Raw genomic sequence first — 19,456 nt, forward strand, 5'->3', positions numbered from 1 at the left:
TTTGGGGAGGCCAGGGATGAAATGCTATGGTTTGAATATTTGTACCCTCCAAAATCATGTCGAAATTTAATCCCCAATGTGGCCTTTAAGAGGTTATGAGGTCATGAGGGCAGAGCCCTCATGAATTGATTAATTCATTCATGCACTAATGGATTAATAAGTTCATGGATTAGTGGGCTGTCACGGGAGTGGGGCTAGTGGCTTTATAAGAAGAGGAAGAGAGACCTGAACTAGCATAATCAGTCCCCTTACCATATGATACACTGCATCAGGACTCCAGAGAGTCTCCACTAGCAAGAAGACCCTCACCAGATGTGGCCCCTCTACCTTGGACTTCTTAGCATCCAAAACTGTAAGAAGTAAATCCCTCAGACCAGGTGTGGTGGCTCACGCCTACAATACTAACATTCTGTGGGGCTGAGACAGGAGAACTGCTTGAGCCAGGAGTTTTGAGAACAGCCTGGGCAACATGACGAGACCCTATCTCTACAAAAATGAAAGCATTAGCTAGGCACAGTGATGTGTTCCTGTGGTCCCAGCTGCTTGGGAGGCTGAAGTGGAAGGATCACTTGAGTCCAGGAGGTCAAGGCTGTAGTGAGCCATGTTTGCACCACTGAACTCCAGCCTGGGCAACAAAGCAAAACCCTGTCTCAAAAATAAATAAATTCCTCTTTTAAAATAAATTACCCAGTTTCAGGTATTCTAAGTAACAAAAAATGGATTAAGACAAGCTTGAACTGCTCATTATAAAGTTTCTTTTCAACCTTTAACCTAATAGTTGGACATCCAGTTCTTTTTTATAAAACTCCTTATGTGATTCTCATGTATAGCTAGGTATGAGAAACAGAGCCACTAATACCCAAATCACACCTACATTAATTAAATTGGAAACTCTGGTGGTGGAACCAGTAGTTCTGAAAGCTCCCAGTGATTTCAAATTGCAGCCAAGGGTGTGAACCACTGCCCTACAACCTAGGAGACTCTCACTTTTAAGAGGAAAAATGCTCTTTGCTAAGCATGAGGCAGGCAAGCCAAAGGCTAGGCAGGGAGGCAACTTTAGGAAATCCCATGAGAACTGTGGCCCCCAAACTGGTAAAACCTTATCAAGTGTGACAGTCAAGATTTAGCTAGTCTTTGGGAATTAAAGGTAGTACCGAGGTCCTACGTTAGGGTTGGAATTGGAAAGGAGAGAGACAAGCTCCCTGAAGTTTATAACACTGATGGTGGCAGCATTGCTCAGAGAGTTTCTAAAGATCATTCTCCAAAAGGAAACTAGGGTTCCTTGGAGAAATAGTTGATTCTGGGGTTAAAGTGGAGATAGTAAGAGCTGATCCTGGAAAATCTTGTGCCAAAAAATAAGGAGGTGTTTAAAAAATGATGAACAGCTGGGAAAGGTGGCTTATGCCTATAATCCCAGCAATTTGGGAGGCCAAGGCAGATGGATCACTGGAGCCCAGGGGGTCACGACCAGCTTGGGCAACATGGCAAAACCCCATCTCTACAAAAAGTACAAAAATTAGCAGTATCTAGTGGCGCACACCTGTAGTCCCAGCTACTTGGGAGGCTAGGGTGGGAGGATTGCTTGATCCCAGGAGATTGAGGCTGCAGTGAGCCGTTATCACAACACTGCACTCCAGTCTGGGAGACAGAATGAAATCCTGTCTCAAAAATATAAAAATGATGAAGGCATGTCAAAAGGATACAGGAGCCAACTAGCAGGAGTTACCAATGGCCAAATCTGGGGCAATTTGAACAAGGAATTAATGATAGTAGATAACAACTCATAAAATTCTTATTGATATGAACAATATATATATTTTTTAACACATGAGAAGGGCTAGGTCTTTCTTATAGTAGAATTTTAATAAAGTTAGGAGGAATTATGGAAATAGAAACAGTATTTGGCAAATTCCACAGTAAAAAATTTTAGTGGGCTGAATGATGGTCTCTAAAGACAACAGGTCTTGATCCTGGAACTTGTGAATGGTAACTTATGTGGTAGTTTTTGCAAATGTGATTAAATTAACAATCTTGAGATAAGTGGATTATCCTGGATTATATAAGTGGGTCCTAAATGCCATTATACTCACACCTTTCCTTATAAACAACAGATAGAGGGAGATTAGGCACAGTAGCAAATGTGAAAATGGAGGCAGAGACTAGAGTGATGTGGCTATAAGTTGAGGAATACGGGCTGCACCAGAAGCTGCAAGAGACAAGCAATGGATTCTCCCCTAAAGCCTTTGGAGAGAACATGGCCCTGCCAACACCTTGATTTGAGCAGAGTAGCTGATTTGAAACTTCTGGCATCCAGAATTCTGAGAGAATAAATTTCTGTTGTTCTAAGCCACCAAGTTTGTGATAATTTTTTATAGCGGCCATAGGAAACTAATACACAAGTGCTGTTGGCAAGACTCATCAAAGGATGCCAAAATTAGTGGCCAAAATTATGCTCAAAACCAGAGTATTTTCACAGTCTCAAAGTATCTCCCCACAAAACACTAATTACAAAAGAAAAACTAGTGACCAGGCGTGATGGCTCACACCTGTAATCCCAGCACTTTGGGAGGCCGAGGCGGGCAGATCACAAGGTCAGGAGATCAAGACCATCCTGTGAATGGTGAAACCCCATCTCTACTAAAAATACAAAAAATTAGCCAGGTGTGGTGGCAGGCACCTGTAGTCCCAGCAACTTGGGAGGCTGAGGCAGGAGAATGGCGTGAACCCGGGAGGTGGAGCTTGCAGTGATCCAAGACTACACCACTGCACTCCAGCCTGGGCAACAGAGCGAGACTCCGTCCCAAAAAAAAAAAAAAAAAAAAAGAAAGAAAAACTAGTAACATTACAGTGGAGAAACTAGGCAAATGTCACCTTAACTGCCTGATCAAAGTTAATATTACCAGTAATAAGTCATACAGACTCATGCCTGTAATCCCAGCACTTTGGGAGGCCGAGGCAGGTGGATCACCTGAGGTCGGGAGTTTGAGATCAGCCTGACCAACATGGAGAAACCCTGTCTGTACTAAAAATACAAAATTAGCCGGGCATGGTGGCACATGCCTGTAATCCCAGCTACTTGGGAGGCTGGGGCAGGAGAATTGCTTGAACCCGGGAGGCAGAGGTTGCGATGAGCCTTTGCATTCCAGCCTGGGCAACAAGATCAAGAGTCCGTCTCGAAAAAAAAAAAAAAAAAAAGTCATACTGACATCATGACCTACAGATAGGCACTGAGAAGGACACCTCACTTCCAAAGGTCACAAAGATCCTGCTAGGGCCTTCCTGACGTCCTTTTCAAGGATAGGGCACAAGGGCAACTGATGTCCAGTACTAAAGAGGCCAGAATCCTAGGGTATGGCAATGGCACATGAATGCCAATACAGACTCCAGGGCTTGTCTGGGGTCAAAAGGGTCAGTGTAAAGGTGTCAAATTATCCTCTCTTCTGAACGAGTCCTTTATTCTGAGATTATATCTTTCTTGTTTCTTTGAAGTTAAAATATACTTTATTTTATGAAATAACGATTTTGACAGGTGGTAGTTTATTGTACTTACTTTGCCAAAAGGTTGAAAAATCTATACCAGCCTCCAAAAAATATGTTGAAATTTACTGTCTGGGAATTCCAAACATCAAGTCCAAGCGTTGTCCAATAGAACATTCTGCCCTAGCTACCTATGGCTATTAAGAACTTGAAATGTGGCTAGAGCAACCAAGGAACTGAATTTTTCCTTCTACTTAATTAATTTAAATTTAAATAGCCACAAATGGGTAGTAGCTACTGTGTTAGTGCAGTTCTAGGTATTAGTGGGATTTTTTTTTAAATTATTAGGAGTCCTGCAGCCCACAAGGGATTCCCTCCCACTTTGTAAAGGTCAGAGGCGTTCTGATGTTTGACACCAAACAGCACAACATACAGTCATATCTGGCTGGATGGCTCAAGACAACCAGGGCCAGACAGTCACATTGGGAAGGAAGACACATGTCTGAGTTTCCAGGCTCCTGTTTCTGTGGCCTTTTCCCCAGTCCTGAGCCTGCTCTCTCCCCTAGAAAGCAATAAACTCTACTATAGAAACTATCTTTCAACTGATACCTACTCTCACCAACCTATGGCTTCTCCCAGATCATGCATGGAGTCTTTCAGGGAGGAGAAAGATCAGACAGAAGGCATCTGTCCAGGTTTGAGGTTAGGAATCCTCCCCATTGGCCCCACAGTCATTCTTAGGCTAATGGCAGCTCTAGGTTTAATATGACTTAGGCATATATGGTCCTAGAAGCTGAGGTAGAAGGGACCATTTAGTATCATCAATTTGAATGTTGTCTTAGAGAGTGGCAATGGCTAGGACAAGCCTGGTCCCTGGAGCTGTTGAGGGACAGCTGACTAGGTTCTTTAGCTACAGGATGAGACCCTGAACTTTGTATTTTTAATCATTGTTTCCCCAAATTCTCCCATGTGTAGCCACAACTTTTCTTGCTACTCAGTTGATCATAGCCTCCATTTTCTCCAGAGCCTAGATACTTCTCAACCTGCGGTGTAGGGTCCTAGAATGCAAACCATCTTCCCAGTTGCTCTGAGACTCTCAATCCTTACCAACCTTCTCCATTCTGCACCAATCCAGCTGGACCAGTCCACTTTTCCCCTCACACCCTGTGCAGATGGTGGCATGGCATCAGTTTTCCCTTTGCCCTTGCTTCTCCCTGAGTCATCAAGTCAACCTGAGTCTCTGGCACAAATGCAGCAGGACTGTCTGCCTCTCAGAGGAGATTCTCTGTAACCCCATGAGCAATGGAAGCTGGACTTGGCAGAATGGAAATGGTGACGGGCAAGGCAACAGGGAACTATGGCCTGGGCTTTGGGGCAGGTAAAGGATTTAAGGAATCCCAGCTGCAGGAGTATAAGCTTGGTGTCTTGACTTCTCCCTGTCACCTCATGTATCCAGTTACTGCTGTGCCTCTTTTGCAACTCAACATGTTCCCTGTCTGGCCTTGCAACTTCTACCTTTCTCTTCCCAAATATCATCCTATTTTACTGACCTGGAGAATCATCAGCCAAAGTTCTAGTTTTCTTTAGTAGCCGCTCCTATACAGTGAGAGGGTCTACAACAAATGACAGACATTTGGATTGGTTCCATTTTCTGGCTATAACAAATAAATTTGCTATGAACATTCACATACAAGTCTTTTTCTGAACATGTTTTCATTTCTTTTGGGTAAATGCCTAGGAGTTGAATATTGGATTGTATTGCAGGTATATAATCTTTTGAAAAACTGCCAATCTTTTCCAAAGGAATTGTACCATTCATTTTGCTTTCTGCCATCAGTGTATTAAAATTATTACTCTCCAAGTGGAGGCTCCATCTGTGAATAAGTTGTGAGATTTCAAGTTCCAATACTTACTATCACAGCCTTTTAAATCTGTAAGAATATATTTAAACTCATTTAATCCTTAGAAAATGTTCATGGTGAGGCATAATATAAATTATTGCATGTGAATTATAATGATATAATTAACATACGTATCTTTGGTGTTCAGTTTGGTAAGTTTTGACAGTTGTGTTTACCTGTGTAGTCACCACACAAACAAGAAACTACAGAACATTTCAATCATCCCAGAAAGTTCCCATGCTGAGTGTGTATTGGTAATTTATTTGTTTATTGCTGTGTAATACTTCATTATATGAATATAGCATAATTCTTTTTTTTTTTTTTTTGAGATGGAGTCTCACTCTGTTGCCCAGGCTGGAGTGCAGTAGCATGATCTCCACTGACTGCAACCTCCACCTTCCAGGTTCAAGCAATTCTCCTGTCTCTGCCTCCCGAGTAGCTGGAACTACAGGCACATGCACCACTACACCTGGCTAATTTTGAGATTTTTAGTAGAGATGAGGTTTCACCATATTGGTCAGGCTGGTCTCAAACTCCTGACGTCAGGTGATCCACCCGCCTCGGCTTCCCAAAGTGCTGGGATTACATGTGAGCCACCATGCCGGCCATGCATAATTTCTTTATTCACCTGTTGATAGACATTTGGGTTGTTTCCAGTTTCTCACTATTAGAATAAGGCTGCTATATACATTCTTCTGAAAGTTTATTGTGAACATGTTTTTATTACTCTTGGGTAAATAAAGACTCGAACTGCTGGATCATAGGCTAAATGTATGTTTACCATTTTAAGAAACTACCAAATAGTTCTTCAAAATGATTATACCATTTCATTTATTTATTTATTTATTTATTTATTATTTATTTGAGACAGGGTCTTGCTCTGTCACCCAGGCTGGAGTGCAGTGGCGTGATCTCGGCTAACTGTAGCCTCTGCCTCCCAGGTTCAAGCGATTCTCCTGCCTCAGCCTCCCAAGTAGCTGGGATTACAGCTGTGTGCCACCACACCCAGCTAATTTTTGTATTTTTGGTAGAAACAGGGTTTCACCATGTTGGCCAGGCTGCTCTCGAACTCCTGGCCTCAAGTGATCTGCCCGCCTTGGCATCCCAAAGTGTTGGGATTACAGGCATGAGCCATCATGCCCAGCCAAAATGAGTATACCATTTTAACTCCCATAAATAATGTTTTGAGAGTTCCAGTTGCCACACAAATTCACCAATATTTGGGGTTGTTAGTCTTTGTTTTAGGGACTTAAGAACATATGAAATGTATCTTGTTTTAATTTGCATATCTCTGATGACTAAAGATGCCATATTATCATGCACGGTTCTCCACAGAAACAGAACCCATAGATGGGGGTAGAAAGAGAGAGAATTATACAGATTGACTTTATTTTAAGGAATTGGTTACATGCTTGTGTGGGCTGGTGGCTGGCAAGTCCAAATTCTGCAGGGCAGGCCAGCAGGCTGCAGGCCCAGGGAAGAGTTGTTGCAGCTCAAGTCCCAAGGCAGTCTGGAGACAGACTTCTTTCTTCTTCAGGGGACGTCAGTCTTTTCTCTCTTAAGGCCTTTAACTGATTGGCTAAGGCCCATCCATATTATACAGGGTAATCTGCTTTACTCAAAGCCTACTGATTTAAATGTTAGTCACATCTAAAAACCAACATCTAGACTGATGTTTGACCAAACATCTGGGCACCATAGCTTAGTCAACTGGATACATAAAATTAACCATCACAGACACTGAGCATCATATTCATGTGTTAATGGCTAGTTGTATATCTTTGTTTAAATGTCTCTTCAAGTCTTTTGCCCATTTTTAATTGGGTTGTTTATATTTTTATTTTTCCTTAGTAGGAGCTGTTTATAAATCTTGGGTGCAAATCCCTTGTTAATATATCTGTTATAAATATTTTCCCCGGCCAGGCGCAGTGGCTCACACCTGTAATCCCAGCACTTTGGGAGGCCGAGGCGGGCGGATCACGAGGTCAGGAGATTGAGACCACAGTGAAACCCTGTCTCTACTAAAAATACAAAAAATTAGCCGGGCGTGGTGGTGGGCACTTGTAGTCCCAGCTACTTGGGAGGCTGAGGCAGGATCGTGTCACTGCACTCCAGCCTGTGCGACAGGGCAAGACTCTGTGTCAAAAAAAAAAAAAAAAAATTTCCCCAGCCTGTGGTTTGTCTGCTAATTTTCTTAAAGGTTTCTCTTAGTGACAGAATATTCTTCATTTTCATTAATTTATTGATTGTATGAAATTATATTTTTAATTTTATGGCTAATGTTTTCTCCTGTCCAACAAATCTTTGCCTACCTAATGTTTGCAAAAATAATGTTCTAAAATTTCATTTGGAGCTTTATGGTTCTGGGTTTTATGTATACATCTAGGATTCATCTCAAATGTTATTGTGTATTTCTTTTTTACAGAAGTCCTGGAGTATTATTAATAGTATCTCATTTCCATTTTACAAATAAAAGGGGGCAATGTTCAGAACTTTACCTAAGGCCATACTTCTAGGGCTCAAACTCTAGTCTCATTATAGCACATTTTCTGCATTCTCTAATATATGCCATGAAGCTTTGACTGAGCCACCATCAAACCCAATGCCCTACAGAGTTTTTCTGAGACAGAGTCTGACTGTCACCCAGACTCTAGTGTGGTGGCAAGATCACAGCTCACTACAACCTCGAACTCCTGCACCCAAGCGATCCTCCTACCTCAGCCAAACACTGGAATTACAGGTGTGCACCACTGCCACCAGCCTACAGATATTTTTATAATACCACCTTTACTACCCTAAAATGAAAATCCCAGGAAATACAAACCACCTACATACATACATTTTTAAAAATCAATAAATCACCTAGCTTAATATGAAAAAGTCCTAAAAACAACGTAATTTATAATAAAACGATACATATTTCAGTATGTACAGGCTTGGGCATGACCGCAATAGAACACATAGGGAGTAAAATGCTTGATCCTATGCAGAATCACTATGAATGTGACAACTACATTGCAAATGGATTCAAGTGTGTTATGCTGGTTACTCAAATAACAGTTGGAAATTTTTTATTTTCATTTTCCAATTTTTGTGGGCACATAGTAAGTGTATATATGTATGGAATAAATGAGATATTTTGATACAGGCATAAAATGCATTAAAATCACATCAGGGTAAACAGGTTGCTTGTTTGTTTTTGAGGTCTTGCTTTGTTGCTGAGGCTGGTCTCAAATGCCTGGGCTCAGTTGATCCTCCTTCCTCAGCCTCCTAGCTAACAGGTGGAAATTCTGTCAACAATGTGGGGTGAGTTTGAAATTCAAAAAAATTTTTTTGGTACCAAAGAATTGTTGAGCAATTGTTTATTTGCTTTACTGAGCACACCTCTCATCTATTGTCAGTAGGAGGATTAACTAAACATCTGGGAGGTCACAATCTCTATCAAAGCTACCAAGGCATACTTCTTCTTCTTCTTCTTTTTTTTTTTTTTTTGAGACATAGTCTTGCTCTGTCGCCCAGGCTGGAGTGCAGTGGTGCAATCTCAGCTCATTGCAACCTTCATCTCCCAGGTTCAAACAATTTCTCCTGCCTCAGCCTCCTGAGTAGCTGGGACTACAGGTGCCCTCCACCATGCCGGCTAATTATTTTTGTATTTTTAGTAGAGGTGGGGTTTCACTATGTTGACCAGGCTGGTCTCGAACTCCTGACCTCAAATGATCCACCCACCTCAGCTTCCCAAAGTGCTGGGATTACAGGCATGAGCCACTGTGTGCCCAGCCTGGGAATTATCTTATAAATATCTTGCACATGTGCCTAAAGACAAGGATGCTGCATATGCAGTTTTGCTTACAACAGAAAAATAAAAGCCATTAAATGTCCACCAATAGGGAACTAATAATGGTCTATTAAGACAATGACACATTGGGCAAGGGTGGGGGAAAGATCTTTATTTACTGATACAGAACAATCTGTGAGATGGAGTAGTCTTAAAAAAATGGACAACTGTGTATATTATGCTACCATTTCTTTAAAAAAGAAAAAAGAAAAAAAAGTAAAGAGAAGGAATCAAGGATTGAGAAAATAAGCCACAGCCTGGGAGGAAAATATTTGCAAAAGACCTATCTGATAAAGGTCTGTTATACAAAATATATAAGGAACACTCAAAATTCAACAATAAGAAAATGGGCAATCCAACTAAAAATGGGCAAAACCTCTAACAGATACCTCACCAAAGCTATACAGATGGCAAACGTATGAAGATGCTAAAATCGTATATTATTGGTGAACTGCAGATTAAAACAATGAATACCACTACATACCTATTAGAATAGTTAAAATCCGACCAGGTGTGGTGACTCACACCTGTAATCCCAGCACTTTGGGAGGCTGAGGCAGGCGGATCACTTGAGGTCAGGAGTTCGACACCCACCTGGCCAACATGGTGAAACCCCACCCCTACAAAAAATAAAAAAATTAGCTGGGTGTGGTGGTGTGTGCTTGTAATCCTGGCTACTTGGGAGGCTGAGGCACAAGAATCACTTGAACCTGGGAGGTGGAGGTTGCAGCAAGCCGAGATCACGCCACCACACTCCAGCCTGAACAACAGAATGAGACTCCGTCTCAAAAAAAAAAAAAAAAAAAGTTAAAATCCAGAACACTAATACCACAAAACGCTGGCAAGGATGTGGAGCAACAAGAACTCTACTTCATCACTGGTGGGAATGTAAAATGGTACAGCCACTTTGCAGGCATTTTGGCAGTTTCTTACAAAGCTAAACATACTCTTACCATACAATCCAGCAATTTCACTCCTTAGTAATTTACTAAAATGAGGTGAAAACACATGTCCACACAAAAACTTCAAGCAAATATTTACAGCAGCTTTATTCATAAATGACAAAACATGGAAGCAACCAAGATGTTCTTCAGTCGATGAATGGGTAAATATAGCACATCCATACAATGGAATATTATTCAGCACTAAAAAGAAATGAGCTGACCAGCCATGAAAAGACATGGGAGAATCTTAAATGCATACTACTAAGTGAAAAAAGCCAACCTGAAAAGACTACATACTGAATGGTTGCAACTATATGACATTCTGGAAAAGGCCAAAGTATGGAGACAGTTAAAAAGATCAGTGGTCTGAGAGGCCAAGGTGGGCGGATTACGAGGTCAGGAGATCGAGACTATCCTGGCTAACATGGTGAAACCCCATCTCTACTAAAAATACAAAAAATTAGCCAGTTGTAGTGGCATGCACCTGTAGTCCCAGCTACTCAGGAGGCTGAGGCAGGAGAATCACTTGACCTGGGAGACAGAGGTTGCAGTAAGCCGAAACCATGCCACTGTACTCCAGCCTGGGTGAGAGAGCAAGACTCCGTCTCAGAAAACAAAACAAAACAAAACAAAAAAAACAGTGGTTGCCAAGGGTTACCATGGAGGGAGGGATGAATAGGAAGAACACAGAATTTTTAGAGAAGTGAAACAACTCTTTGTGAAACTATAATGATGGATGCATATCATTATACATTGTTAAAATCCATAGAATATACAAAACCAAGAGTGCACCCTAATGTAAACTACGACTTTGGGTGATAATGATGTGTCAAAGTAGGTTGTACCACTCTGGTGGAGGATAGGCAGGCTTTGCATGTCTTGGGGCAGGGGATATATGGGAACTTTCTACTCAATTTCACTGTAAATTCAAAACTGCTCTAAAAAATAGTCTTTAATAGAGAGAAAGATGTTTGCTTAATTATACTTATCTTTGTAACAAAAACAAAAAACAGGTAATATTGGTTGTCTAGGATAGAATGAGGGGACAAGTGGGTGGCTGAGTGGAAGATTTTTCACTGTTCAACCTTTTGTATTTTTAGAATTTTAAGCCATAAGCTTGTATTATCGAGTCAAAAAGATGAATGAAATTTTAAAAATGAAAAGATTGTACCCTCTGAAAATCCTCAGGAAATAATTTTAAGATGGTAAAAATGTTATATACAAAGATATTTCACTGCCAAATTAATATTACTAACAGGAGCTCCTGACAGGCACCACTAGATTCTCTGATTTATAAGAAAAAAATATCAATATAAATATCACACAGATGGGGAACAGGTCAAAAAATTATGAACAGACCAATGAAATGTTGGGCAACCATTAAAATAAAGTTTATAGAAAGTCTGTAACATATTGCTAAATTGTTATGTTAAAAAGCAGGCGGCCGGGCACGGTGGCTCACACCTGTAATCCCAGCACTTTGGGAGCCCAAGGCGGGTGGATCACAAGGTCAGGAGATAGAGACCATCCTGGCTAACACGGTGAAACCCCGTCTCTACTAAAAATACAAAAAAATTAGCCAGGCGTGGTGGTGGGTGCCTGTAGTCCCAGCTACTCGGGATGCTGAGGCAGGAGAATGGTGTGAACCTGGGAGTCCTGGAGCTTGCAGTGAGTTGAGATTGTGCCACTGTACTCCAGCCTGGGTGACACAGTGAGACTCTGTCTCAAAAAAAAAAAAAAAAAAAAAGCAGGCTATAGTACTCTAATATAGTACAAGTATAATTACTGTTAAAAGGGAAGAAAAAAGAGCTATGCAGAAAAGAAAGGCTAGAATAAATACACTAAGGTGACTATTTGCTGAAACCATGCAATTATAATTTCTTTCATTTCTCTAATTTTATCAGTGTATTTCAATAAGTACACATTAAGCTGAAAAAGAAATGTCTTTTTTAAAAATGGTTTTCACAGATTTGGCATCTCACACCAACAGGAAGGTTCAATGGTGGGAAATTACCTGTATGTGACTTTGGTATTATATAAACCAGAACTGCAAATCTATAAAGATATAGATTTGAGATTCAATTGTGACATTACCTGCTTGACTTTGAGCAAGTCAAACATCTTCTCTTTTTCCTTGACTCTAGGATGTGAACAGTAACTCCTACCTTTCTTGCAAGGGTGCTTTTAGCATTAGAGGTGCTTGTTTACATTAAAGAGCTTAGCATAGCCTAAAGCTCCATCAAAAGTATCCTTTGATCTCTTCGCTTTTCTATGGCTTTTAACGAGCCATTAGGCACTCCAACCCATCAGCATCCCCAAGACACTGTTCTCCCCTTCCTTTGACAAGTGGCTAGTTGTTAGTCAGTGGCATCACTTGCTGGAACCTGGGATCTTACCATCTTCTACCCTCATCTTCCCTTAAGAGACCACATTTGGTGCTGTGCTCCTAGAACTCAAAATAAATACAGCCACATCCTCATCTACATGCTTATATTCTCCTCTATATTCCAGTCCTCTCTACTGTCATATGCCTTCTCCTAATCATCTGCTGCCAACCCTAAACAAACACAGAAGTCCCACAACATGAGGTTTTATTCAGTTAACGTCAGGGAGGCTTTCCGTTTAATGGAAAAGTGAAACTTAGAGCTTAAAGTCAAATTAGATCTAGTAATAGAAAGTATCAAAATTTAAATGAAGATCTTGAGGGAATCCAGAAATACACCCCACAACGTCCAATCAAATCCCAATCAGTACATTTTTCTTTGATTAAATCTGAAATTTCTCAAGGACAAACCAGTCTTAGATTGTATTATCCTATTTAAACCAAGACATTATATTTTAAATAGACGTCTGTAGATTAATCATAAAATCATAGCCCAATTACAAAATGTTCTTAAGAAATGATACATTATGAGAACCAAACAACAATACTGATTTACTTGTCAGATTTTGATATTGTAAATAAACTTTTAGAATGGCTAATTAATTAATGGCAGTTAACTGTCACACAGAACTCATTTTATTCTCAGGACAACCCTAGGAAATATCCCCATTTTTCTATTGGGGGGGATGGGGAAACTGAGGCTCAGAAGGGATAAGGCTACACCCACTGAGCAGCAGATAAGGCATCAAACTCCAGACTAGGACACATTAGGACACAACATTTCTTGTTCAAAATACAAAATATTCATACTAGCTACAGACTGAGTCTTACATTCCTAGGAATTTAGGAGAAAAAAAGGTGCTTCCATACAAATCTTCCCATACTCATTATATTCCAAATTTTACTCTCCAGCATGAAGCCTCTGATGTCGAAGAAGTGCTGAACTGTGCCTAAAGGATTTCCCACATCCAACACACTCATAAGGTTTTTCTCCAGTATGAATTCTGTAATGCTCACTAAGGTGTGCTTGTTTGCAGAAAGTTTTTTCACACTCACTACACTTATAAAGTTTCTCTCCAGTGTGAGTCCTTTCATGTTCAACAAGGGAAGAGCTCTGAGTGAAGGCTTTACCACATTCAGTGCATGTGTAGGGCTTCTCTCCTGAATGAATTCTCTGATGCTGCACGAGACATGCACTCTGATTAAAGGCTTTCCCACATTCATTACACTTAAAAGGTTTATCTCCAGAATGACTTCTCTGATGACGAGTAAGGCATATGCTCTGACTGAAGGCTTTGCCACATTCTGTACATTTATACGGTTTCTCTCCAGTATGAATTCGCTGGTGTTTAATAAGGGATGGGCTCTGACAAAAGGCTTTTCCACATTCATTGCATTTATAGGGTTTCTCTCCAGTATGAATTCTCAGATGCTGAACAAGAATTGCTTTTGTTTGAAAGGCTTTCTCACATTCATTACATTTATAAGGTTTCTCTCCGGTATGAATTCTCAGATGTTGAGTAAGATTTGACTGTTTACGGAAACAACTTCCACATTCACTGCACACATAGGGCTTCTCTCCTCTGTGAATCCTCTGGTGCTGGGTAAGAGATGATCTCTGAGTAAAGAACTTTCCACATTCACTACACTTTGAAGGTTTCTTCTGCATGTTAACTCTCCCATGTTTCATTTTGAGTGATATTTGGCTGGAATTAATGCTGCTTGTAACACCAAATTCATACTTACAAGTTTTTTTCCTCAAAGGTGATTATCATTAGAGTAATAAAGTCCTCCTAGGAAAGGTTACTGTGTGTGTGTGCTCACAAACATCACACATGCATTGTCCTCTCATTCATCCCTGCAGGATTCCCCTTCCTCTTCCTTGTTCAGCCTGCATTCTCAGCTTCTCCGAAAGTGAACCCCTGATGATCAGCCTCTCTGAAGAGACTAAGTAGTGAGAGGTATTAGGAATTCTATAAAATTCCATATCACAATTGATTCTGAAACAATCAAATACTAAAAACTAACCCAGGTAATTTGGGATCATCCAGATTTGCATCCACAGTGATAAATAACTGGAAAATATAAAAGGAATAAGTATCCTAGACTTGGGCATATAAGTGTTATGGAAACTTACTGTCCACTTAGTCTCTACTCCTCAAAAAACAGAGGAATAATAATTCTATTTCCTTAGGTTACCTATAATCATGGCAGACTAGTGATAAAGAGTTTCCTGTCTAAAACTTCAAACGTGATCCAGGCTGTAACTTTCAGTAGGCCATCTCACCAATCCTTTCTCATTCAGTCACCTTTACAGGTGCCTCATTGGATCTCTCTTTCTCTCCAAAACATTCACCATCTATAGTTCTCTCCCTAGGCCCAACTGGAAACCTATAGGTTTGAAAACTAAGAGTCCTGCTTCCTGAAAGAAAGTAAGATATCGCTGTTTTGTTTCAGGAAAATTAGAGAAGTGGTCCTTAAAGAAGAAAGTTTAATTGGACAGTAACTTGACTACAGCATCATGGTCCAGGTGCTGGCCCTCACCTTTGTAGCCAAAGAAATCTGAAGTATACTAATCAGATTTATAAGGGGAATGAGAGAGAAAATAAATGAGAGAATAAAATTCACTTCATTTATTTACAATGAAAAACTATGCTCAATATGGAGCTGGTTAACACATTCTCTGGACTTTAGAAAAACAGTATGTGAACCAAATCACTGTCATTAGAGCACTCTTTGGGAAACAAAGAACTGGAGAAAGAACAAAATATTTAATTGATCATAACTGAATGATTATCAAATTTTGAAACCCTGGTGCCCTAAATAAGCCACACAGAATTAAAGAATGAATATTCAGGTGCTGCACATCAGAGCAATCTCTTCCCTAGGTGGCGCAGGAGACACTAACACATTCTTCCGCTCTGAGGCCCATTTTTGTCTTAGTTTTCTAATCATGTAAATTACACAACTATATATCCTCACTTTAAAATATTTAGATAATATAGAAGTATATAAGATAGGCCAGGCATGGTGGCTCGCACCTACAATCTCAACACTTTGAGAGGCTGAGGCAGGAGGATCACTTGAGGCCAGGAGTTTAAGAGCAGCCTGGGCAACATAGTGAGATGCTGTCTCTACAAAAAATAAAAAATTAGCTGGGTGAGGTCATGTGCACCTGTAGTCCCAGCTACTCAGTAGGCTGAGGTGGGAAAATCACTTGAGCCCAGGATGTTGAGGCTGGAACATGCCATGATCATGCCACTGCACTCCAGCCTAGGATACAGAGCAAGACCCCTTCTCTAAAAGAAAATTTTTGTTAACAAAATAAACCTATTCCTTTTCCCAGAGATTATCACGTTTGAAGTATCTTCCTTCATTCCTTTTTTCTTCGTATTTTTCTATACACATATAGCACTTGACTCTCTTTACATAAATGAAATTGTTCTACAGGTTCTGCTCTGCAATTTGCTTTTATTTTCCACTAAAAAATGTGTCTTAGAGATCACTTCATGTTGGTACATATGGATCTACCAGGGCTGAGAGTCAACTGATACACACTGCTATATCTGTACAAATTGTTCACGACTACCTGCTTGGGCAATGCCTGTACCATACTGTTTGTTAAATATGTTGACTATCTTACCTAAATCTATCTTTATCTGATGTATTAACTTACAGCATGGATATGCTACATACAAAAACAAACTCCAGTTGGTTTAAGCAACCAGATGTAAAACCAAAACTCTAAGCACATTTTTAATTCCTTTACTCTCATTTTTCCAAAATAAAAAGGTTTTTTTCTTATCATACAAAGAATGCATGCTCATTCTATTAAATGGTCAGCTACTCCAAAAAGGAAATCATTTGAAACCCAGCCACAGAAAATAGAGTTAGTATTTTAATGGACTTTCTTCTAGGTATCTCTTGATGCATATAAACATAGATATGTACATAAGTGTACGTATATTATGCATACATATTAAACTAGACCAAATTCTTCAGGACACAGTCATATTCTCTTCACAGAGTTCCCATAACCTAAGAACACAATTTATCCAGAATTATTTTACTGAGTTTGACAGACACCCAGGCTCCATGTTGCCTTTTGATAGCCAGTGACAGTGTCAGTTGCAATAACTTAAGCTCTTGTTCTAAACACGGCCAGAAGCCCATTCCATATTCTCTGAGGAAATACCTAATCACATTTGCAATGGGTTTTCCAATAATTTACTACCCATATTCCTTGATCCAACCACTACACCATTAAGGCATCATACTGAGCAGTTCAGTAAGTGGTTTAAAGATGTGCTACCAGATGACCGTAGAGTCTTCAGTTCAGGTACTCTGATAAGAACTTAGTGCACTCTAGGACCTGTCCCATAACCAATTATCCCATAGCCTTTTTCACAGTGGGCCACTCTCACTGATTTGAGTAAAATCGTATCCATTTCTGTGTGGTTCTGCATTTTCTGCTGGGTCCACATTTAGTGGACATTGGTGGGTCCCACTATAGGTCTGCCATCACTTCTGATGGCCGTCTCACAACCACCACCATCCTGGGCTCTCTAGTTAGAGTTAACTTACCAAGAGACAAGTTGTTAGGAGCACAAGCAATACTGGCTTTTCTCCTGGAGGCTCTTCTCTTGAGGAAAGGCAGGAATTTGAGGCACTGAGGGAGGAAAAAAAGCCACTCATAAATTGCCAGCCTACTTCCTACACATTCTGGATTCGGGGTAACTCAAGAACATCCCATCTCTAACCAAATGACCACTTTAAGTTCAAATGAAAGAATATCGTTATTATCCTAGAGGAGCATCTCCAATGACAAAAATCAGTGAGTGGGCAGACTTCAGAGAGATGTAGCAATGCACAAAGAAAGAGGGCAGGTCCTTTCTAGGACTAAGCATCTGCGGGTAAAAATTTCTTTATAGGATATCAGGTTGGAGCCCAATGGCTCCCCTAAGCCTACTGGAAAAGCCATTGATGTCAAAAGTCAAAGGCTGCAGGGCTACAATAGAGGGCAGTAGGACCAGTAATGGACTCAGTCAAGAGGTGTGGATTCTAGTCTCAGCTCTGCCACCAATTTGTTCAATGACCTAACGCAGGTCACTCAGCCTCATCCATTTCTTATTTGTTAAATGAAATTGAAAAGCTAGATAATAGTTAAAGCTTCCTCTAATACCAACATTCTACGATGCTTTGATTCTATATACAGATGGGAAAAGAGCACAAACCTCAAATCAAGCCTTTCCAGTCCATCTTTGATTGAGTCTGTTTATTCATTTATCTGAAAAGTACTAAATGAGCTAGCAGTGAGGTGAGTGGGTCTTGTTAAGAACGGGCTGAATCAACAGCAAGGAAACTTCCTGTCAGTTATCCTCCTACAATAAGAATTGGGGGAATTTCTCGAAAGTAACAAGAGATTGCCTTTGTGTAAGGAGTATCTGCTGTAAGATGTTAAGGACTCTTCATAAGGGAAAGGTTTCAAGAACCCCTCCTAATGCAAAGAACACTGTATTCAAAGGCAGGAACCTGGTTTCCTGTCTAATACATCCCAATCCACTAGCACCTCTTAACTGACACTGAACAAACTGTTTAATTATTTTCAAACGTCTCTTTTATTTCCTCATTTGGTCAAATAAGCCAGCAATTATTTTCAAGCTTGCAGTCAACCTTTAATATTTAGCTCAAATGTGAAACTTCACACCTCTTCCTTGTGGGAAAATTTTGACTTTTCCAAGGCCCTTCCTCGTCTACATTCTCAAATAATTTTAGAACTTTCTACTGTAGGACTTTCTAGTCTGATTACATTCTGTCTTCCACCACCAAACTTACAAGTATGGCATGGGCTCCGGGACTAGGACTTTTGAACAAGTTACCTAACCTTTTTTTGCTCCAGTTTTTTCAACTGTTAAATGGAGACGATACCAGTAACTACTTTATAGGGTTGTCGTAATGAATAAGTGGGTTACGACATAGCAACTACTTAGAAGAATGCCAGCTGGTAAGCATTCAATAAATAGTGCCTGCTGTTAAAGTATTGAGTCTACATGTCTTCATACAGTACCTATTTTGTTGTTGTTAGAGAAGAATAAATAATAAAGGGAAGGCACTAATTCTTGCATATACTTATTTCAACCCGCACAACTTTGGGAAACGGCAAGGCAGGAAACAGCATTTACTTCTGTAAACCAGAAAACTAAAGTGCCCAGAAGTTCACTGACATGCTCAAGTATGTATAAATCGAACCCAGGTCCTCCGACTCCCAGCCTAGGGCTCTCGAACAGCCTCTCCTTTCTTCACGGCAAGTTTGCCCTAGGCCTCGGGCCTCCGCTCCAAAGGCCCTCCAGGAAGGAAGACGCCCTGCGTCCCGAGGGAGGCGCTGGAATCGACCCGCGGCAGCAGGGCACAGCAGAAACCGCTTACCATGCGCTTCCCGCGGCGTTCCCCTCTCGCACATTGCAACACTCAGGTCCCTGGGTGCTGCCCTGCGGAAGGGAGTAAGTCCCGGACGCGCCTAGCCGGCGTGACGTCAGCAGTCCGCGCCTGGGCTAATAACCACTACCGTCTCCTCTCTAGGAAGGTGGGAGCGGCTTCCTCTCGGTGGTTCCTCCCCGCAGGCAGCTACGGGTTTCGGTGCTGCGCCGGTTAAGCCCGCACCAGAAACAACCTGCGAACGCACCTGACGTGCATCTTCCAGCACAGGGAAACGGAATGCAAGTCAGAAGGGTCGACCACAAGGAGCTCTTACTGTGCATCAGTTCATCCTGCAGGTCCGCCACATTTAGCTTCCTATGTTACTGTCCTTTGGGGATTCTCAAGGCTTTTCACAAAACTGGCTTCCACCTTCCTCACACACATCCTCACCTGGAAGAAAACAGACCTCCTCACAGAAACCCCTGACACCTTACTGACC

The 19,456-nt window shown here is 40.9% G+C and overlaps 1 protein-coding gene across 6 annotated transcripts; it reads right to left on the minus strand.

Annotated features, from left to right (window-relative positions):
- Positions 1-10,237: 10,237 nt before the first annotated feature.
- Positions 10,238-19,097, minus strand: ZNF501 (zinc finger protein 501). Of its 6 annotated transcripts, XM_063611217.1 has the most exons (4): positions 18,967-19,097; positions 17,125-17,209; positions 16,517-16,578; positions 12,011-14,478 (listed from the first exon to the last, which is right to left on the minus strand). In XM_063611217.1, exon 4 carries the CDS (start codon positions 14,228-14,230, stop codon positions 13,442-13,444), a length of 789 nt encoding a protein of 262 aa, XP_063467287.1. In that variant the 5' UTR covers positions 14,231-14,478; positions 16,517-16,578; positions 17,125-17,209; positions 18,967-19,097; the 3' UTR covers positions 12,011-13,441. The 6 variants fall into 6 exon arrangements, with proteins under 6 accessions (XP_063467290.1, XP_063467291.1, XP_063467287.1 ...); XM_063611220.1 differs by lacking the exon at positions 16,517-16,578 and having other exon boundaries at positions 10,238-14,487; XM_063611221.1 differs by lacking the exon at positions 16,517-16,578 and having other exon boundaries at positions 10,238-14,615.
- Positions 19,098-19,456: the final 359 nt, after the last annotated feature.

The sequence above is a fragment of the Symphalangus syndactylus genome, chromosome 1 (assembly GCF_028878055.3).
Source record: "Symphalangus syndactylus isolate Jambi chromosome 1, NHGRI_mSymSyn1-v2.1_pri, whole genome shotgun sequence".
Taxonomy (NCBI): domain Eukaryota; kingdom Metazoa; phylum Chordata; class Mammalia; order Primates; family Hylobatidae; genus Symphalangus; species Symphalangus syndactylus.

Coding starts and splice junctions, on each gene's coding strand:
- ZNF501 (XM_063611220.1), bottom strand. CDS start 14,230: ATGAAACATGGGAGAGTTAACATGCAGAAGAAACCTTCAAAGTGTAGT.